Here is a 21,371-nt window from a genome sequence, read left to right as displayed (position 1 = left end):
GGCTCTTGATTCTTCTTTTCCCCTCATGACCTACATTTAATCCTTTAGCATGTCATGTGATTCTATTTCCAAAGTACATAACGAATCTATCCACTTCTCTCCATTCCTACTTTATCACCCTAGTCCAAACCACTCAGATTAATCTTAACAGAATCTAGCTTGTCTCCCTCTTACCTCTCTGGTGTCTTCCCCTACTCCTCCAATCTATTCCCTCCCTAGCAGCCTGGAGTGGTTTCTTACATATGCCAATCGGATCATGCCACGCTCCTTTAAAAATTCTACAAAGGTTTTCTACTGTACCTAGAATAAAATTCAAACTTCTCCCCTATAAAACCGTCTCTATTTGGACTCTCTACTCCTGCCCCACTCCACCTCACTCCACAACCCCCGTCTGTTCTAGCCACAGTGGCCTTTCCCAAATCCTTTCCTAAATTTGTTCCAGCCTGAGGGCCTGGCACTCTCTGGAATATACTCTACCAAAGAATCTTTACTGCCTTTCTTCCCCATTTAGTTCTCAATGTCACCTTCTACATTTTCAGAGGCCTTTCCAGATCTCTATAGCTAAAGTAGGCACCCCTTCTCATTAAATGTTTACCACATCACTCTGGTTCCTTCCTTAACAGCACTCATGACCTGAAATCATTTTGCTTATTTGTTTGCTTGCTCCATGAGAGCAGGACCTTCTTTATCTTGTTCATCACTGTATCCTTTATGCTTAGAAAAGTGAGAACAGTACCTGATCCACAGTAAACATTTAACAATGAATATTAAATATTGAGTGAGTTACACGTTGCTTTTATACTCAGATTTTTTTTCCTGACAAATTGATCTCAGAGGAAAAGCAAGGTGCTTATCACACATACATAAATGTTATAGAATCTTAGACTTGACTGAATCCTAGGCTTTCTGAGGCAAATTCAGAGCTATCTTCTGTATCAAATCTTACAACTGATCTTGATTTTTATGCTGGATAGGGACTCCATTTCAATTCTGCATTTCTTGAAATGACTAACATATATTATCAATGTTATTTTGTAGTACATATCCTTTTTTTAATAGTGCTTAAAAGTTTATAAACTTACCAAAATTCTCTGATAAGCAACTCAACCAATAAGATTTTTCTGGCACAGACAGGATCTCAAATATTCTTCAATGGATGAGATTTTAGTGTTTTCTAGTGTTTTTTAGTGTTTTCTAACTGTGCAATGATGCCAAAGAAATATTATTCTCTGGCTTCAAATAAAGGAATACCTTTGAAGTATCAAAAATAAAACTAATTCTTGTAAGAAAACAAAAGAGTAAATGGAAGCTTTTATTAGTGAAACAAGTCAATTTATTATTTTCCAGCAAGGCCTTTTCCCTCTATAAATGAGACAACTACTTTACAGTACTTTACAACATAACTTAGTTTTTTGATGTTTTCAGAAAACGAAAGATTTCTCTGGAAATTAGGAAAGTAAATATTTTGGGAAGAATAACTACAGGAAGTTACTTTTCAATTAACAGGCTTGTCTACCGGTATATAACTACATAATTTTTCTTCTTAATAAAGCTATCAAGTACTAGCCAACAAAGAACCTACCTTTAGAAAACTGAGTCAGAAAGGTTTCTACTTAAACAGGAAATAAGCAATCTAACATACCAATCACACATCACCTTAACAAGGCAATTTACATAATTAGGTATAAATTATTATCTTTATGTTGATTAAGGTCCTAGCAAAAACTCAATTGGTCTGTTATCTCAAGTTCAAACTACACTCACCTGGCTATAAAGGTAAACTTCACAATGGAATTGAGCCTGTTTGACTAAGGGAGAAACTCTCTTTAATATTGCACATTTTCTTTCATGAAAAACAAGGATTATTAAGTCAGGGCCATCTTGGTTCTGAATCTCTCCATTTTCGTTGGAAGAAGACTCACCATCTCTTTACTAAGCTCTAGCTCAACTTCTATCTCCTGGGCAGCCTCAGGGTGCTTTTCACAATAATCGACAATAAATTTGTAATGTTCCAATGATGTTGCCAAGTTTTCTAGCTCTTTCTTGGGATCTGCAGTGATGATTTTGCCATAGAGACGGGCAACTCGAAACTTCGCTAACATGGCAGGGCGAAGAACATCTTCCCCTATATGCTCAGGAAATACTTTGTTCGGGTCTCTCAGGGAGTCTAAAAAGAGCTGGTAGTACTTCAGTGCTGACTTATTAAGATTATTTATTTTTTTTACAATGTGTGAATCAGGATCCCTCAGCTTGTCAGCAATGGCAACCTTCAAATCCATCATATCATAGTAAGCATGTGCAATCTCAAACTGAATCTGTCTGTTGACCAACAGGTAATACTGTGGATTCAGGTCTACAATGAGGGGCTCTAACATGGCTATTCTACGCTTATGCATCTTGCACCGTCTCTCCATATCGGTCTCAAAGAATGCAAGCACCTTAAACAGAGCACTGTGGTCTTGGACAACTTCAATATGGTCAGTGACATAACCATCAATCTGAAAGAACTCTTTTGCCTCAAAGACATAGTGTTGACCCAATAAGAAAAGTTCTCTGGCTTCTTCAAAATCTAAAGGTCTCAAATAGCTCACTTTCTCTTCCACCGCAGAGATGGCATCACACAGCTCACCGGTTCCAAACTGCACGGCTTTTTTCCTTACACTTTCTTCCTCATCTAGTTCCTTTTTCCTCAAAGCTCTAAGTTCAGACTGTTTATCAAGATCAAGCTCTCCTATGTTGTCCTGAAACAAAAACATAAATTATGGTTAGGTAGGACACTGATCTCCTGCTCTCAAATAATATGGCAAACTTAAGAGTAAAGAAAAGAAAGCCCTCTTCCAGCTGGAGTTAAAGAGATACTATAATCTTTTTTTTTTTTTTAATATTTATTTATTTTGAGAGAGAGAGAGAGCACACATGCATGCTAGCATGCAAGCAGGGGGCGGGACAGAGAGATAGGAGAGAGAGAACTCCTCCAAGCAGGTTCTGCCCTGTCGGCACAGAGCCTGAGTCGGGGCTCGAACTCACAAACTGTGAGATCAAAACCTAGGCTGAAATCAAGAGTTGGATCCTTAACCAACTGACCCACCCACACACCCCAGGAAGTACTATAATCTTAAATATCTTTTAAAACTTTCTTCTAATTATATTTCAATTGTATTAAAAATGTAAGAAACAGGGGCGCTGGGGTAGCTCAGTAGGTTGAGGGTCCAACCCTTGGTTTCGGCTCAAGTCATGATCTCACAGTTTCTTGAGTTTGAGCACCTCATCAGGCTCTGCGCTGGCAGTGTGGAGCCTGCTTGGGATTCTCTCTCTCTACCCCTCCCAGACTCATTCTGTCTCTCTCAAGATAAATTAATAAACTTTAAAAAAATGGTTAAAGTGGTAAATTTAAAAAAATGTAAGAGGGGGCGCCTAGGTGACTCAGTCAGTCCGTTGAGTGTCCGACTTTGGCTCAGGTCATGATCTTGCAGTTCATGAGTTCGAGCCCCGCATCAGGCCCTGTGCTGACAGCTCAGAGCCTGGAAACTGCTTTGAATTTTGTGTCTCCCTCTCTCCCTGCCCCACCCCTGCTTGCACTGTCTCTCAAAACAAATAAACATTTTTAAAAATGCAAGAAATAGGAAAAATTATTTAAATAAATTAAGCTGCTTATATATGACTTTCCTCTTTGGAGAACTAAAACTCATTTATAGTTTCTTCTTCAGGTAAGACAAATGCATATGAAAGAACTTTAGAGACTCTGAAACATTATACATATGTAAGACTATAATCTACATCCTAAAATGTTTCACAGAGGTGTGCCTGGGTGGCTCAGTCGGTTAAGCCTCTGACTTCAGTTCGGGTCATGATCTCCCAGTTCATGAGTTCGAGCTCTGTGTTGGGCTCTGTGCTGACAGCTCAGAGCCTGGAGCCTGCTTCCGATTCTGTGTCTCCCTCTCTCCCTGCCCTCCTTTGCTCACACACACTCTCTCTCTCAAAAATAAACATTAAAAAAATTTTTTTTAGTATTTCGCAGAGACACCATTAAGATTAATGATATGATATTTATGCTAGAAGGTATTCAGTGAAATACAGAGAAACGTTCTAGGTCTCAAAGACACTAAAGTGAAGATACAGTTTAATCTACCATCATAGTTAAAGTTATCTCCCCTACTTCTCAGGGAAAAAAAAAAAAGTAAAATGGTTTAAAAAATAGACTAAGCTTGGGGCACCTGGGTGGCTCAGTCAGTTAAGCATCCAACTTCAGCTCAGGTCACGATCTCACGGTCCGTGAGTTCAAGCCCCGCGTCTGGCTCTGGGCTGATGGCTCAGAGCCTGGAGCCTGCTTCCGATTCTGTGTCTCCCTCTCTCTCTGACCCTCCCCCGTTCATGCTCTGTCTCTGTCTCAAAAATAAATAAACGTTAACAAAAAAAATTTTTTTTTAAAAATTAAAAAAAAAATAGACTAAGCTCATCCTTCTCAATAAAACTGAACATGAACATCAGATCCCTCTGTGCTCAACCCCCAAGCCCTTTGTTCCTTCCACTCAACATTGTCCCTAGATCTGCACTGTTCAGAACAGTAGCCATTGGCCACATTTGGATGACTACTGGGCATTGGAAATGTGGGAAGTTCAAACTGAGATGTGGGCTGTATGTATAAAATATACACCCAATTTCTAAGACTTAATACAAAAATAATTTTAAATCTCTTTAATTTAATACTGATGACTTATAGAAATAACAATTTTTCTATATTCTGGGCTTAAAGAATATAAAATTAATTCACCTTTTTTTCTTTTATAACATGGCTATTAGAAAACTGAAAATTACAGGGGTGCCTGGGTGGCTCAGTTAAGTGGTTAAGTGTCCAACTCCTGGTTTCAGCTCAGGTCTTAAACTCACAGTTTTTGAGTTTGAGCTTTGCATCATGCTCTGTGCTGAGGGCACAGAACTTGTTCAGGATTCTCTCTCTCTGCCCCTCCCCTACTCTCTCAAAATAAATAAATAAACCAAAAAAATTTTTTGAAAATTACATACATGGCTGGTATTCTATTTCTGTTGGACAGCGCTGCTCTACAGGTGACTCTGTTCACACCCATGGCTGCAACTGCCATCCATGGGAGGATGTATAGCTATAAATGTATAGCTACAGCCCACACCTCTTCTCAAGCTCCAGACCCGTAACCACAGCTCCCTGTATGACCTCTCCTCTAAGAACACTCAGAGGTTCTGCATCCACGGGATGTCCACAATGGAACTCTATTCTTCTTCAGCAGTTTCCCGTCCTAGTGTTGTTTTAGTGAAGAAGCCTCCATGAACACGGACAGCCAACAACCTAGGAATCCTCCTTGAGATGTCCCTCTGCTCTCCCCTTTATCCTTCACATTCAATCTATCACCAAGTCCTTTGCTTCCTAAATACCTCTGGAATCCATTCTTTCTTCTATCTCTTCTGCCACCACCCTAGATCAAGCTCCCTTCACATCTCACCTAGACTGTTCCAGTGGTCTTCTAACTAATCACCCTCCTCCACTGTTGCTTCCCAATTTATTCTCCATTCTGCTACCTAAATGATTGTCCCCAAACCCTTTAAGTCTTCATTCCTCGAAGGCCCTGCTCATTCCAGCTCCTTTCTGCCTCTGTCTTATATCACCTGCTCTCTCACTCCACTCCAGACTCACAGGCCTTTGTTCCATCCCGTCTAATTCACACTCCCTGTGCCACAGAACACGCTGTTTCGGCTGGTTGGAATGCTGTGCCTTCTTTTCTCCAGTCTAACTAATTTCTACTCATTCCCAGAGCTTCCTTCAAATGTTACTTCCTCCTGTTGTCTTCCATCATGGGTCTCTCCTCTGTGGACTTATCAAAGTTGCACTTTTACGTGAAGTAAAAAGCCAGGTCTATTCTTCTTCATCACAGGACAATGACTAGCACAGAGCTGGCATAAATAAATTTGTGTAGGTCTTAAGCTTGGATTGAAGAACACTTTTCAGGTAAAAAGATGATCGAAGGATGAAATCAAACTAACAGTCAGATTAAGGAAAATCTGAGTAATTCAATAGCTGGCAACTATTTGAGTTTAAAGTAAGCAGGTGATAAGTTCTAGTGTCCAGTCTGGAAAATATCAACTAAATGAAGGGTATGAGTTAAATTACAGTGTATTTTGCCTCACACAATTATTTCAAACCCAAGCCCTAAGTCTCCAAAATTGTATTTACTCACTTGCTTTCAGGCTGCTTGTTTATTTACATGTTTTTTAGACCACTTTCTGAGCAGAAGAAAGCCGACAGCTCTTCCTGGCTCCAACTTCTCTAGACGAAAGACTCCCAGTTCTCCCCACTTCCTTTCTTTCCCAAATAAGCCTCATCTTTACCCTCTACCTCTAAAATGCTCTAATCTTTGCACGACATATCCTTCTGGGGTTTTGTGATTTGTTTGTTTAGTTTCATTTCATCTACTGGTTTAATAGGTTCTATATTAGTGCTAGTAAAACTTATTGTACTTTAATGCATGCATGCATGCATAAAAAAAAAAAAAAAAAAAAAAAAAAAAAAGCGTTACTCCTCCAGGAAAGTCTTCTATGTATCTACACTTAGTATATTGCAACCAAATGATTTATTTTTCTCCTTAGTGGTTAGAAACTAGGATTCAGTACAGATTAGTAATGATGATGATAACCATTAACATTTATTGAGGACTTAGTATGTCTAGGGCACTTTTCTGAGCCCTTTGCATATATATTAATTTAATTCTGATAACAATATTAAGTACTATTATTTAAAAAAATTTTTTAATGTTTATTTATTTTTGAGAGAGACAGAGCACAAGCAGGGGAGGGGCAGGGAGAGAGGGAGACACAGAATCAGAAGCAGGCTCCAGGCTCTGAGCTGTCAGCACAGAGCCCGATATGGGGCTCGAACTCACAAACCATGAGATCATGACCTGAGCCAAAGTAGGATGCTTAACCGACTGAGCCACCCAGGCGCCCTAAGTACTATTATTATTTCCATCTTCTTTGTGATAATATTGAGACAAAGAGAGTTTAAGTAAATTGCCACACACAAACAGCTATAGACTGGCAGGGCTGTTTCCAGATACATATTTTTCTAAAAATAATATAAATATACTTATATACTATATAAAGTGTATAAAGGTTAGTAAGAATTGTTTCCTACCCTCAAATTGCTTATAGTCTAAAAAGAGGTGAAGGAATAAGATACGAATATGAACAGAGCTAATACAAAGCAAAACCTAAGTGATTTATGAAAGGCAATGAAAGTTCTATAGAGTTTAAAGGAGAGAAATGATATCTGTACAATATGAAGAATTACTCACTGAATAATTAATTTATTGAGAACCTATAATGCCTGGAGATAATGATAACATGAATATGATGCAGTCCCCACCTCTCAAGAAATTTATATTCTATCCAAAGAAGAGTCTCTAAGGAAGAAGTGGTATTTGAGATGGACCCTGAACACTAAGATTCTAAAAGGCAGAGATGGGAGAGCTAGAAATATTTGAGAGCATTCTGCATGCTTTGCAATAATAAACATGCAAAGAGCCCAATGGGCATAATTCCCAGTTTAGGCTTTTACTTACATCCTGCTTATTTAAGAAAGAAAAGGCATTACCTGCATGGAAAGCTGGGCATTCTGCAGGAGAGTCAAACAATATTTGATCCAGCATCTTGCTATTTCTCCTTTTCTTTGATGATAAAGCTCTGGCACATCTCCTTCAGCTTCAGTAGCTAAAATCACATAACATGATTTATTTAAGTTAATGGTCACAATCGTAATTTGCATTGTGTATGACATTCTTTTTACACCACTTCTTCCTGAATTTAAGAGGAACAGATTCTCACTGAAGCAACAGGGAGGGAGCGGGGGGGGAACCCACCCAAAATTCCTACTACCAGAGGAAGTAGGAATAATCTCTGCTATTATTTTTGTATATTTCTTTCCAATTTTTTCTTATGTATTATCTGTAGGCAAAACTAAGGTCACAATGTATATTCCATTTTGAATACAGCTTTTTTCCTTATATATTATACCACTAACATTTTACCCATATCTTATCAACTCTAACATTTTCAAGTACAGAATTATATAAAATTAAAGAGATGCTCCCTACTTTATATAACCATTCTTTTACTTCTGGGCATGCATTGTTTCCAATTCTTCTATAGCAAGCAAGTCTAAACAGAAAGATCTCTGTGCATAAACCTGTCTGAATTTTGGATTATTTCCTTAGGACAGATTCCTAGAAGGAGAATTTACTGGGTCAGAGTTTGTAACATCCTTTGTAACGTGAAGCAACATTTTCCACCACCATATTAGATTTAATGCAATATTACTATGAATCTGTGTACTTTCCTCTGTAGTCCACCTTTTCCCATCAACACGGTGTGCCACCAACACCAAGTAGAGCAAACCCAGTATCCAGCTCTCCAAGGAGAGAATCAAGTCACTACATCCCGTGCAACACAGAAACATGGCACTGAAACAAGTCACTGATGGTTTGATTATCTCCTTCAGATGAACATTTGTTTCAGCAGAAAAAGTAGCTTTTGTCTCCAACAGTAAAACTAAGGAAACAACGTACAGTCGATTCTCATTATCTGTGGTAGTCGTGTTCCAAGAAGTCACCGTGAACACTGAATTAGCAAGTGCTAAAACATTGCTCCTCAGGAAAATACACGGTTAGATTCCTTTGAGCTTCTGGTCGCATTTTTATTAACTGATTATTTTGACTGTGTTTCTGTTTAAAGATTCCTTATTTAATATATATTGTTGACTCATTAACATTGAACTCATAACCAACAGCACTACAACTTGTGCTAACACTGTCATTTCTCCATAAGGTCCATCACAGCCTTCATGTGCTTACGGACACTGGACAGCACTTTAGCACTCCATTTGGAGGCCATTTTAAACAGTGAAATCGCCAACAAAAAAACAACAACACAAAAATGTGAAAAATGGGGTACCAAATAAACCACAAAAAGGACATTTCTTTACTGTATGAGAATTGAAACAAGAAGGCAGAGTGTTGCCTTGTTCAACATCAGCTAGGAATGCGCATCTCAGGTGACTCAAATGTCTGCAAATGATCACAGAAGTGCCCCAAGTACTGTGTTCGGGGTTACAAGTTAATCGTAGCAACAGGTGAATTTGCGAGTTTGGAATCCATAAATAATGAGGACTGACTATACTTTGGAACTTGTACTTAGATATGAAGTCCTTTTTCTTTCTTTTTCAGAAATAGCTTGTAGATCTGGGTACTTGACTTCGTTAAGGTTTGGAAGCAAAAATTACCCGGTTGAAAATTTAGTAAAATGTGCTCAGGGGCCCTGTGTAAGTATGTTACTGATTTTATAATAATAAAAAGTACGAATTTTTTTTAATTGAGGTACAACTGACATATGACATTTTAGTTGAGACTTGAACAACACAGGTTTGAACTGCACAGTCCTATTTATACATGAATTTTTTTAGTACAGTACTGTAAATGTATTTTCTCTTTCTTATGGTTTTCTGAACAGTTTCTTTACTCTGACTTATTTCATTGTAAGATTAGAGTATATAATACATACACAAAATATGTGTTAATTGTTATGGTAAGGCATCTGGTCAACAGTAAGCTCTTAGTGATTTAAGTTCTGGGGAGTCAAAAGTTATACATGGATTTTTAACTACACAGGAGATAGGTGCCCTGACACTCCACATTATTCAAGGATCAACTATAGTGTTATACACACAAAGATTTGATGTTTGTATGTACTGTGAAATGATCATTACAGTAAGTCTGGTTAATATTTATCACCATACACAATTCAGTTTTTCTTGTAATGAGACTATTTTTTTTTAATGTTTATTTATTTATTTATTTTGAAAGAGAGAGAGAGTGCAAGCAGAGGAGGGGCAGGCAGAGAGAAAGAGAGAGGGAGAGAGAGAATCCCAAGCAGGCCCTGCACTGTCAGCTCTGAGCCTGACATAGGGCTTGAACTCTCGGCACACCAAGAGGTACATCTTTAAAGTCTTATTATAAGGGGCACCTTGGTGGCTCAGCCCATTAAGCATCCAACTCTTGATTTTGGCTCAGGTCATGATCTCATGGTTTGTGAGTTTGAGCCACACATCGTGGGTTTGAGCTCCGCATTAGGCTCCCTGCTGACAACGCGGGGCCTACTTGGGATTCTCCCTCTCTCTCTGCCCCTCCCCTGCTCCCGCTATCTCTCAAAATAAATAAATAAGCTTAAAAAAAAAAGATATACCCTCTTAGCAACTTTCCAATACTCAATACAATATTAGCTATAGTCACCATGCTGTACATTACCATCCCATGACTTAATCATAATTGGAAGTTTATACCTTCCACTAAACAGGATATTTTTCTCCTTCTTTTCCTGAATAATAATCTACTGTATATATACATCACGCTTCATTCATTCATTCATTCATTCAGTTATGTCCAGGGACAGAATTTAGTGATTCATCACGTACATGTAACACCCAGTGCTCATCCCAACCGATGTTTTCCTTAATGCCCCTCACCCCTTTAGCCCTTCCCCCACCCATCACCCTGCCAGCAACCCTCGGTTTATTCTCTGTATTTAAGAGTCTCTTACGGTTTGTCTCCCTCTGTTTTTGTATTATTTTTGCTTCTCTTCCCCTATGTTTATCTGTTTTGTTTCTTAAACTCCACATATGAGTGAAATCATATGATATTTGTCTTTCTCTGACTTACTTAGCTTAGCATAATACACTGTCCATGCTGTTGTAAACGGCAAGATTTCATTCTTTTTGATTGCCACGTAATATTCCACTGAACATATATACCACATCTTCTTTATCCATTCATCAGTCAATCGACATTTGGGCTCTTTCCATATTTTGGCTATTATCAATAGTACTGCTATAAACATTGGAGTGCATGCGCCCCTTTGAATCAGCATTTTTGTATCCTCCGGATAAATACCTAGTAATTCAACTGCTGTGTTGTAGAGTAGTTCTATTTTTAGTTTTTTGAAGAACCTCCACACTGTTTTCCAGAGTGGCTGCACCAGTTTGCATTCCCACCAGCAGTGCAAAAGGGTTCCCTTTTTTCCACATCCTCACCAACACCTGTTGTTGCCGGAGTTGTTAATTTTAGGCATTCTGATGGGTGTGAGGTGGTATCTCATTGTGGTTTTGATTTGTATTTCTCTGATGATGAGCTATGTTGAGCATTCTTTCATGTGTCTGTTAGCCATCTGGATGTCTTCTTTGGAAAAATGTCTATTCATGTCTTTTGCCCATTTCTTTTTTTTTAGATTTTTTTTTAATGTTTATTTTTGACAGAGAGAGAGAGAGAGAGACAGAGCATGAGCGGGGGAGGGGCAGAGAGAGAGGGAGACAGAATCCGAAGCAGGCTCCAGGCTCTGAGCTGTCAGCACAGAGCCCGACGTGGGGCTCGAACTCACATGCTGCGAGATCATGACCTGAGCCGAAGTTGGATGCTCAACTGACTGAGCCACCCAGGCACTCCTCTTTTTTTTTTTTTAATGTTTATTTATTTTTGAGACAGACAGAAAGTGAACAGGGGAGGGGCAGAAAGAGGGAGACACAGAATCTGAAGAAGGCTCCATGCTCTAGGCTGTCAGCACAGAGCCCGATGTGGGGCTTGAACTCACGAACTATGAAATCATGACCTGAGCTGAAATCGAACGCTTAACTGACTGAGGTACCCAGGAGCTCCTGCCCATTTCTTCACTGGATTATTTGTTTTTTGGGTGTTGCATTTGGTAAGTTCTTTATAGATTTTAGATACTAACCCTTTATCTGATATGTCATTTGCAACGATCTCCCATTCCGTCGGCTGCCTTTTAGTTTTGCTGACTGTTTCCTTCACTGTGCAGAAGCTTTTTATCTTGCTGAGGTCCCAACAGTTCATTTTTGCTTTTGTTTCCCTTGCTTCTGGAGACATGTCAACTAAGAAGTTGCTGCAGCCAAGGTCAAAGAGGTTTTTGCTTGTTTTCTCCTCTAGGATGTTGACAGCTTCTTGTCTTACGTTCAGGTCTTCGTCCATTTTGAGTTTATTTTGGTGTATGATGTAAGAAAGTCGTCCAGGTTCATTCTTCTGCATGTCTCTGTCCAGTTTTCCCAACACCATTTGCTGAAGAGACTGTCTTTTTTCCAGTGGATATTCTTTCCAGCTTTGTCAAATATGTTTGTGGGTCCATTTCTGGGTTCTCTATTCTTAAAAAAAATTTTTTTTAATGTTTATTTATTTTTGAGAGAGAGAGACAGACAGAGTGTGAGCGGGGAAGGGGCAGAGAGAAAGGGAGACACAGAATCTGAAGCAGGCTCCAGGCTCCGAGCTGTTAGCACAGAGCCCAACGCAGGGCTCAAACCCACAAACCATGAGATCACAACCTGAGCCAAAGTTGGACGCTTAACCGACTGAGTCACCCAGGTGCCCCTGGGTTCTCTATACTGTTCCATTGATCTGAGTGTCTGTTTCTGTGCCTACCATAGTGTCTTGATGATTACAGCTCTGTACTACAGCTTGAAGTCCAGAACTATGATGTCTCCAGCTTTGGTTTTCTTTTTCAGGATTGCTTTGGTTATTTGGGTCTTTTCTGTTTCCACATAAATTTTAGGATTGTTTGTTATAGCTCTGTGAAGAATGCTGGTGTTATTTTGATAGGGATTGCTACACCACATTTTCTTTATCCACTCATCCATCGATGGACACTTAAGTTGTTTTCATGTCTTGGTGATTGTAAATAATACTGTAATAAACATGGAGGTGCATATATCTTTTCAAATTAGTGTTTTCTTTTTCTTTGGGTAAATACCCAGAAGTGGAATTACTGAACTATATGTTATTTCTATTTTTAATTTTTTGAGGAACCTCCATACTGTTTTCCACAGTGGCTACACCAATTTACATTCCCATCAACAGTGCACAGGGTTCCCTTTTATCCATATCCTTGCCAACACCTGTTATTTCTTGTCTTTTTCGTAAAAGCCATTCTCACAATTATGAGATAGTACCGCACTGTGGTTTTGATGTGCTCAAATACACATGTTAACTGTGATTTTTAAGACTAAATAAAACACTATACTTAAAAAACTAGACATTTGGATAGATCACTTATGTAGTATTCCAACCAAAAATGTATAATCTGATTCTTTTTTTTAATGTTCACTTTCAAGAGAGAGAGCACACACGCACGAGTGGGAGAGGAGCAGAAAGAGAGGAAGACAGAGGATCCGATGCAGACTTGGCGCTGACAGCAGAGAGCCTGATGTGGGGCTCGAACTCATGAACTGAGAGATCATGACCTGAGCCGAGGTCGGACGCTTAACCAATTGTGCCATTCAGGTGACCCTGTACTCTGATTCTTAGCCTAAGGAAACATCAAACACCAACTGATGGAAATCCAGTGTAATAACTGGCTTATATTTTTCAAAAATATCTGTGTGATGAAAGAGAAAGAAAGGCTGAGGAACTGTTCCAGATTAAAGGACAGTAAAGAGGGGCGCCTGGGAGGCTCAGTGGATTAAGTGGCTAACTCTTGATTTCAGCTCAGGTCATGATGTCACGGTTTGTGAGACTGAGCCCAGTGTCGGGCTCTGCACTGATAGCACGAAGACTGCTAGGGATTTTCTCTCTCCTCTCTCTCTGTTCCTCCTCCACATGCATGTGCATGCATGCACACTCTATCAAAATAAATAAAATTTATTATTAAATTTTTTTAATGTTTATTATTTATTTTTGAGAGAGAAAGAGATAGAGTGCAAGCAGGGGAGGAGCAGAGAGGGAGACACAGAATCTGAAGCAGGCTGAAGGCTGTGAGCTGTCAGCACAGAGCCCAATGCAGGGCTCGAACTCACAAGCTGCGAGATCATGACCTGACCTGAAGTCGGACGCTTAACCGACTGAGCCACCCAGGTGCCCCTCAAATAAATAAAATTTAAAAAAAAATTTTTTTAAAGGACAATAAAGAGATGTGACAATTAAATGCAATATGAAATCATGAACTGGATACTGTAGTACTAGAAAAATTACTGTGAAAGTCATGACAGGGATAATTAATAAAATAGAAATATGCATTATAGAGAAAAGAACTGTATCAATGTTACATTTCCTGTTCTATGATTAGGTAGGAAAATATTCCTAGGAAATATACACTAAAGTATTAAAGGAGTAAAGGAGCCTAATATCTGCAATCTTCTCTCAAATGGTTCTGAATGAAAAATAAAATGTGATTGCAAATGAGGCAACTATTAAAAACTGGTGAATTAAAGATTTTTTTATGTTCTATTTATTTATTTATTTTTTTTTTTTTTAATTTTTTTTTTTCAACGTTTTTTATTTATTTTTGGGACAGAGAGAGACAGAGCATGAACGGGGGAGGGGCAGAGAGAGAGGGAGACACAGAATCTGAAACAGGCTCCAGGCTCCGAGCCATCAGCCCAGAGCCTGACGCGGGGCTCGAACTCACGGACCGCGAGATCGTGACCTGGCTGAAGTCGGACGCTTAACCGACTGCGCCACCCAGGCGCCCCTATTTATTTTTGAGAGCAAGAGAGATAGACCACGAGCAGGTGAGGGGCAGAGAGAGAGGGATACACAGAATCCGAAATGGGATCCAGGCTCTGAGCTGTCAGCACAGAGCCCGACGCGGGGCTCAAACTCATAGACCACGAGATCACAACCTGAGCCGAAGTCGGACACTTAATCGACTGAGCCACCCAGGCGCCCCTAAAAATTGGTGAATTTAGAAGGGTATATGGCAGTTCTTTGTTCTGTTCTTGAATTTTCTAAAATTTAAAATGATTTCAAACTGTTTTTTAAAAGTTGTATAATAAAACATGCACATTATGAACTTACTGTCTTCTGTTGAGATCTTTCCAGTTTGACCAAAAATAACATTAGCAGCAGACAAACAGTGCCTGGCTTCCATAAAACATAGCTGTTGAGGAAATAAACAAGAGTAAATGCAATTATCACACAGCCTTATCTGCAATTAATACTTATATAAAGTCGTCTAGTATGGGAAAAGCTATAAAAACAGGTAAAAACCACTAAGGAGACCCTGTGTGGTTGCTGAACATTAAGACAGTAGATGACATGTTTCCTCTGGTTAAAAAGCTACCTAAAAGATTCAAGTAACAATGCCCCCAAATTCTTAATAATAATCCAAACTGGCTGCAAAACAACTCCTGATGGAAAGTTAGCTCTTTCAGGTTACCAGTAGGTACAACACAGGAGCGGCTACAATCCTAGACTTAGAATGTTCCAGACAGTCCTTCAGGTTCAGTCCACATAGCCAAAATGCCATGCATGATAAACTGTAGACCATTCACACCCTGTCAGAGGACTTGAAGATTTAATTTTCTTAGAGATATCTTCATACATCCCGCCATTCAAAGGCAAAACGGGTAAGTTTTGATAGGAAGAGATTCCTGTCTTCTAGAATTTTTGGAATTTACATGTGATGAATGAGGGTTCCCACCAAGTTTTGAAGTTAACAGATTTCCACAGATGAACTTCATAGAACTGCTTTACCAACACACTTGAAGACTTCCTAATTCAAATCTGGGCATGGTAAAGTTCTCAAACACTTAGAGAAGATCTCCTTGTTAATATAAACACTTTGCATTTATCATGTAAGTCACAGGACCAACCCAGCAGAAATACAAAGTTAAAGTCCAACTTTTAGTTGGAAGCCACCCTCATTAATTAAATGTCTAGTTCATATTAATAATACCTGATTTTGCTAAGAAGATTTTTAATGGTCGGCTAGGACTTTAAAATCTCAGCACAAAAGGCATCTCTCTATTATAGCAAATCAGAAGCCACCTTGCGAATAGCTGGGTACCACGTACAGTATTAGCCCAGCAACATCTATAGACCAAAATGAAGGTGTTAAACCTTGAAAACCCAAAGAAAATTACAGTTTACATAAAGAAGCTTTAACTGTCCCTCTGCAATCCTTTACCCATCACTTCAGCTTTGTCCAGATTGCCTTCCTGCAAGCAACCACTGCTAGGACAGTGAGTGCCTTGTGCCCTCTAGGTGGCTGGTAAATGTGGGACTTTAGCACCTGCCAGGTATGGACACATCAAGTAGCAAAACCTCATCACTGGAACCAGATGAAGATGAGAATGATATAAATGACAACTGCATTTTTTTGGTAAAAATGGTTCAAATCTCTGCAATATAAATCAGCTAGTTGTAACAAAAACTTATAAAACGTTTTGGCTTAAAAAAAAAAGCACAGGGTGGGGGAGGTACTCATGAAAATTACTGCATGCTCCACATAAGCAATGCTTAACAACTTTAAATTTTTTATTACGCTTTAAATTAATATCTAGATATCTTAGTACTATTAATATTGATGGAGTTTTCTTAATTAAAATCACAGTGAGTATGTAGCTTTAAAGTTGCTAAACAAAACAAAGAAGGGGCCTCTGGAAGCTATTAAAAAAGGTGCCACAAGCAGAGGCACCGGATAACACTTTTGATGATGACCACAATGAAATGGATTCATGAGAGTTAGATTTAACCGAATGCTCCAATATATGCAATAGCGTTACTTACACGCTTGATCTTAGACCAAAGTCCTAGAAGCGATGCTGCAGTCACCATAGCCCTTTCTCGCCTGCTAATAGCTTTTCTGAATGAAATTCTGTGGGACAATACTTTAAACATAGGGCGCATTTACAGAACCAGCACTAACAAAAAGCTTAGAAAGGATAAAGGCCCAGTAAGGATACGGCAGCAGGTAACCAGAGAGATTTAAGAAGGAACTCTGATAAGCAAAGATTTACCAAAAGTTCAGAGTGAATTAGAAATACAAATAAAAGTAATTTCTATTCCTGAATATCTTATTGAGGATTAACAGAAAATCCGGCTGGGAAAGGTGGCTTAAAAGTGTTTTAGCATTAAAACTCTTAGGGACTAAAGGAATAAACAGACCAATTAAAAGTATACCAACATGATTCTGAATAATTCTGATAAACAACCATGAAGCTCAAGTTTGTTCCTGTGGGATACTCCAGAAGAAATGTATCATAAAGAGCTACAACTCTGGAACTGAGTAGAGATATTTCCAACATGGAAAAATTACTACAGAGGAGTTAATTCTAAAGAATAACTGAAATGCATCACATGCTTTTATCGAAGCCCACATTTAACAGTCAACTTCCTCAGACAAATCCTCATAGTTAACAGATTACCACTGCATAAAAATAAACTTTTATCTATCAGATAAAATCTGCAATTTAAGGTAACATCTCACTAGAATGAACTGATAGTGTGCTATATCAAAAAAGAATTGGTCTTAGGTAACATGTAATTTTTAGGGCTAGCAGCATGTAAGACAATGATAAAACTCAGTATTTTACGATTCAAAAGGATTAATGCAATAGAAAGCTACAAAAGTTTACTATACTGGCAAACTGGGCTTTTTCTGTCCAGTTTATACCATAAAATAAAAGCTACCTGTTTTTAAAAGATGACATTTTCAAGGTACTACTCTCTCTCCCTCTCTCTCTGTCTAGTAGTATTTTTATACACACTATCAATAACTTTGTTAGATAACTATTTGAGAAGCTTACCTTATTGATGTAAAATTGTGACAAGGTAGCAGCATTAATAGCCCACTCTATAGGATGGTAGGCATTGTGTTCAAGTTGGCGTTTTAGGGTACTGTGACAATAATGAGCAGCCTTCTCAAACATTTCCATGTGCTGGTAGACTTGAGCCAAGTAATAGAGGTTATGAGTATACACCTTCTCAAATCTATGAAGAAAAAGTGAATATTTGCGTAATGGTTTACATTTTATAAGGAACTTTCATATATATTTACCTTGATCTTCTTACCAACCCTTTGAGTTGGGTATGGCTATTGTATCTATTTGACAGATAAGGAAAACAGAGCCTCCTATTTGAACAGGGTCACATATCTAGTAAGTAGTAAATGGAGGTTTTTAAATCCATCTCAGAAACCACATTCTATTACCTTCAGAGGGTCTCAAAAGAAAATACTGTGCTTTTTGAAATAATCATCTTATCTATACTATGTAGAATTATCTGTGAGGGCTAATTTCTGTATCTACTCACCTTTTTGACCTCTCTTGTTCAGCAAGTTTCTCTTCTTCAGGAAGAAAATGCTCAGTAGGATCAAGAGGAGGACTCCCAATCTACAATTAAAGAAAAACGAAACTCTGAAATTTTAAACTGTGAACACCAAGCGCCCTCTTCTGGAGAAACTGGAGAAATCAAAATTTTAAAAACCAGTATACTTCATTTTTTTTACTAGTTCATTTTCATGTTACCCAAGAAGTAATTTTCTTAACCATAAAATCTTAGAGTGTGCTACAAGCTCACACTTGACAAAATTTTAACTGCTGTTGGAGGTAAACCTCAAATACACTAAAAAAAAAATTCTACCAATTTGCCTTTAGAGATGCATAATTCTTTTTTAAATTTTTTCTTTAACGTTTTATTTTTGAGACAGAGAGAGACAGAGCATGAACGGGGGAGGGGCAGAGAGAGAGGGAGACACAGAATCGGACGCAGGCTCCAGGCTCTGAGCCATCAGCCCAGAGCCCAACACGGGGCTCGAACTCACGGACCGCGAGATCGTGACCTGAGCTGAAGTCGGACGCTTAACCGACTGAGCCACCCAGGCGCCCCTAGAGATGCATAATTCTTTAACTATTTTAAGTCTTAATATTGTTTGGTAAAAAAAAGATCTCTTAAAAACCTACAAGGGTGCATGGGTGGCTCAGTCAGTTAAGCATCCAACTCTCGATATCGGCTCAGGCCATGATCTCACAGTTTGTGAGTTTGAGCCCCAAATCAGGCTCCATGTTGCCACCTGGGATTCTCTCTTTCTCTCTCTCTCTCTCTCTCTCTCTCTCTCTCTCTCTCAAAAATAAGTAAGTAAAACTTTTTTAAAAACCCAACAAATAAAAACCTACGTAAGTGGGATGTCTAGCTGGCTCAGTCAGTAGAGCACCCAACTCTTGATCTTGGGGTTGTGACTCCAAGCCCCATGTTGGGTATAGAGATTGCTTAAAAATAAAATCTTAAGGGGCGCCTGGGTGGCTCAGTCAGTAAGCATCCGACTTCAGCTCAGGTCATGATCTCGCAGTTCATGAGTTTGAGCCCCGCGTCGGGCTCTGTGCTGATAGCTTGGAGCCTGGAGCCTGCTTCAGATTCTGTGTCTCCCTCTCTCTCTGCTCCTCCCCCACTTACACTCTGTCTCTCTTTACAAAATAAATAAACATTAAAAATAAATAAATAAATAAATAAATAAATAAATAAATAAAATCTTAAAAAAAAACCAACTCCATAAGTAGCTGTGCTGACAGCTCAGGGCCTTCAGCCTTCTTCTGATTCTGTGTCTCCCTCTCTCTCTGCCCCTCCCCAACTCATGCTCGCTCGCTCTCTCTCTCTCAAAAATAAACGTTAAAAAAAATTGTTTTAATGAATACAATAAACTGCTCAATAATGAAAATCAAATCAAAGTTTTAAATATTTGCTCCATTAATTTTTTTGAGAGAATAAGAAACATATACCGATTACCCACTTTCAATACAGAGACATTAAAACCAGTGATTCTATTGTTTACTGCCTTGGCCAAGTCACCCAATCTCTTGTGCTTCTGTTTCCTCATTTATAAAATTACCTCATAATTTCGTTATGAGGATTCAATGAGTTATTATGTGTAAATCACTTATGATGCCATCTTGAGCCTTCCAAAAAGCAGACCTACTTAACCTCTGCCTCATTCTACTTCTATGAGGATAGTCCCATCCGCAAGACCAGCCTTGCTTTAAAGTGAATTCACTAAACTCCAAATAGCAAAAATGTCTTCCATTTTTAAAAATGTGATTTTACATTCTGAATGTGAATGCTAAAAGTATCACAACTAGGGTTCCTAGAATTCACAGAAAGTAAAAACGGCTAAAACAGGAAGTAAGGCCCAAGGCACACACAATAGATAAGTAATTCTTCTAAGATCTCCTCAATAACTTTGAGGACTGTTTAATATGCTTACTCTTTTTTGATGGAAGGAATGAATGTATTGTTTTCCATACCTATTTCACTGTTAGGACTACCACATGTCATATATAACCCTAAGTCAAAGCACTCTCTTCTCTGAATTAAAACACAGGTATAATTGAGTACAAAGAGTTTGATATATGTTTTATGTTCCATACTAATACTAATTTTTAATGAAATATTATAGGTGTTTGGTATCTTCACATTTTATTTAGTTATTTATTTTAATGTCTGTTTTTATTTTGAAGAGGGGAGGGAGAGAGAGAGAATCCCAAGCAGGCTCCAACCTGTCAGCATAGAGCCTGACATGGGGCTCAATCTCACAAACCGTGAGATCGTGACCTGAGCCGAAATCAAGTTGGACACTTAACCAACTGAGCCACTCAGGCACCCCAGGGAGCTTGCATTCTAGTACTGAAGATGGGTGATAAACAAGATAAACCACTAAAATGAACCTTATGTTGGATAATGTTAAGTGTGAAGCAGAAAATAAAGTAGAAAAGGAGGACAGGAAGTGTTGGAGGGGTGGTCTGTAGCATTAATGGAGTGGCCAATGAGTCCTCACTGGATGGGAGACATGAGTCACGAGCTGAAGGGAATAAGTGAGTGAGCCAGGTAGATCCCAGAGGGAAGAGCAGTCTCAGCAGAGGAAACAGTTCAGTGCAAAGACCCTGAACCAGAAGCTTGTCTGGTGTGTTTCAGGAACAGCCAGAAGGCCAGTGTAGCTAGAGCACAACAAGACAGGAGACAACAGAAAAAGATAAAATTAGAGAAGTAATGGTAGCCAAATCAGATAATGTACTTGAAGTCTTCATAAGGTCTTTGGGGTCTACTCTGAATAAGATGGGAAAGCATTAGCAGACTCTGAGGGAAGCAGTGATGTGATATGATGTGATGTAATCTCCCTTTGAACAGGCTGCAAACAGACTGAAGGAGGCCAGTTATGATACTACAGCAATAATCTTAGCAAGAGAGGGTGGTTGTTTGGATCAGGTAATAGCAGGGGATCTGATTCTAGATATAATTTAAAAGTGACGCTGGGACTCCTGGTTGGCTCAGTTGGTTAAGCGTCCCACTCTTGGTTTCGGCTCAGGTTATGATCTCACAGTACGGGCTCTGTACTGACAGTGAGGAGCCTACTTGGATTCTCTCTCTCTCTCTCTCTCTCTCTCCCCCTCTCTCAAAAATAAATAAATAAACTTAAAAAAAAAAAAGTGAAGCCAACAGGACTTGCTGTAGATTACACAGTGTGTGAGAAGAGGGATCTCCAAGGTTTAGGCCTCAGTAATTGGAAGAAAGAAGTTGGTATTTACAGCA

General features: G+C 38.9%; 1 protein-coding gene across 1 annotated transcript in view; it reads right to left on the bottom strand.

The window, feature by feature from the left end:
• Nucleotides 1-1,118: 1,118 nt before the first annotated feature.
• The window catches only part of KIFBP (kinesin family binding protein), a 35,252-nt gene continuing 14,999 nt past the window's right edge, over nucleotides 1,119-21,371 (bottom strand). Inside the window, exons 3-7 of the mRNA XM_049645158.1 lie at nucleotides 18,105-18,184; nucleotides 17,600-17,783; nucleotides 14,868-14,949; nucleotides 7,619-7,734; nucleotides 1,119-2,741 (exon numbers count right to left, since the gene is read on the bottom strand). Coding sequence (XP_049501115.1) covers nucleotides 1,866-2,741; nucleotides 7,619-7,734; nucleotides 14,868-14,949; nucleotides 17,600-17,783; nucleotides 18,105-18,184 — 1,338 coding nt within the window. The 3' untranslated portion in view covers nucleotides 1,119-1,865. The remainder of the gene's footprint in view (nucleotides 2,742-7,618; nucleotides 7,735-14,867; nucleotides 14,950-17,599; nucleotides 17,784-18,104; nucleotides 18,185-21,371) is intronic.

This window comes from Panthera uncia, chromosome D2 (genome assembly GCF_023721935.1).
Source record: "Panthera uncia isolate 11264 chromosome D2, Puncia_PCG_1.0, whole genome shotgun sequence".
Classification (NCBI taxonomy): domain Eukaryota; kingdom Metazoa; phylum Chordata; class Mammalia; order Carnivora; family Felidae; genus Panthera; species Panthera uncia.
Note: the sequence above shows the minus strand (reverse complement) of the source record. Positions and strands in the feature narration are given on the sequence as shown.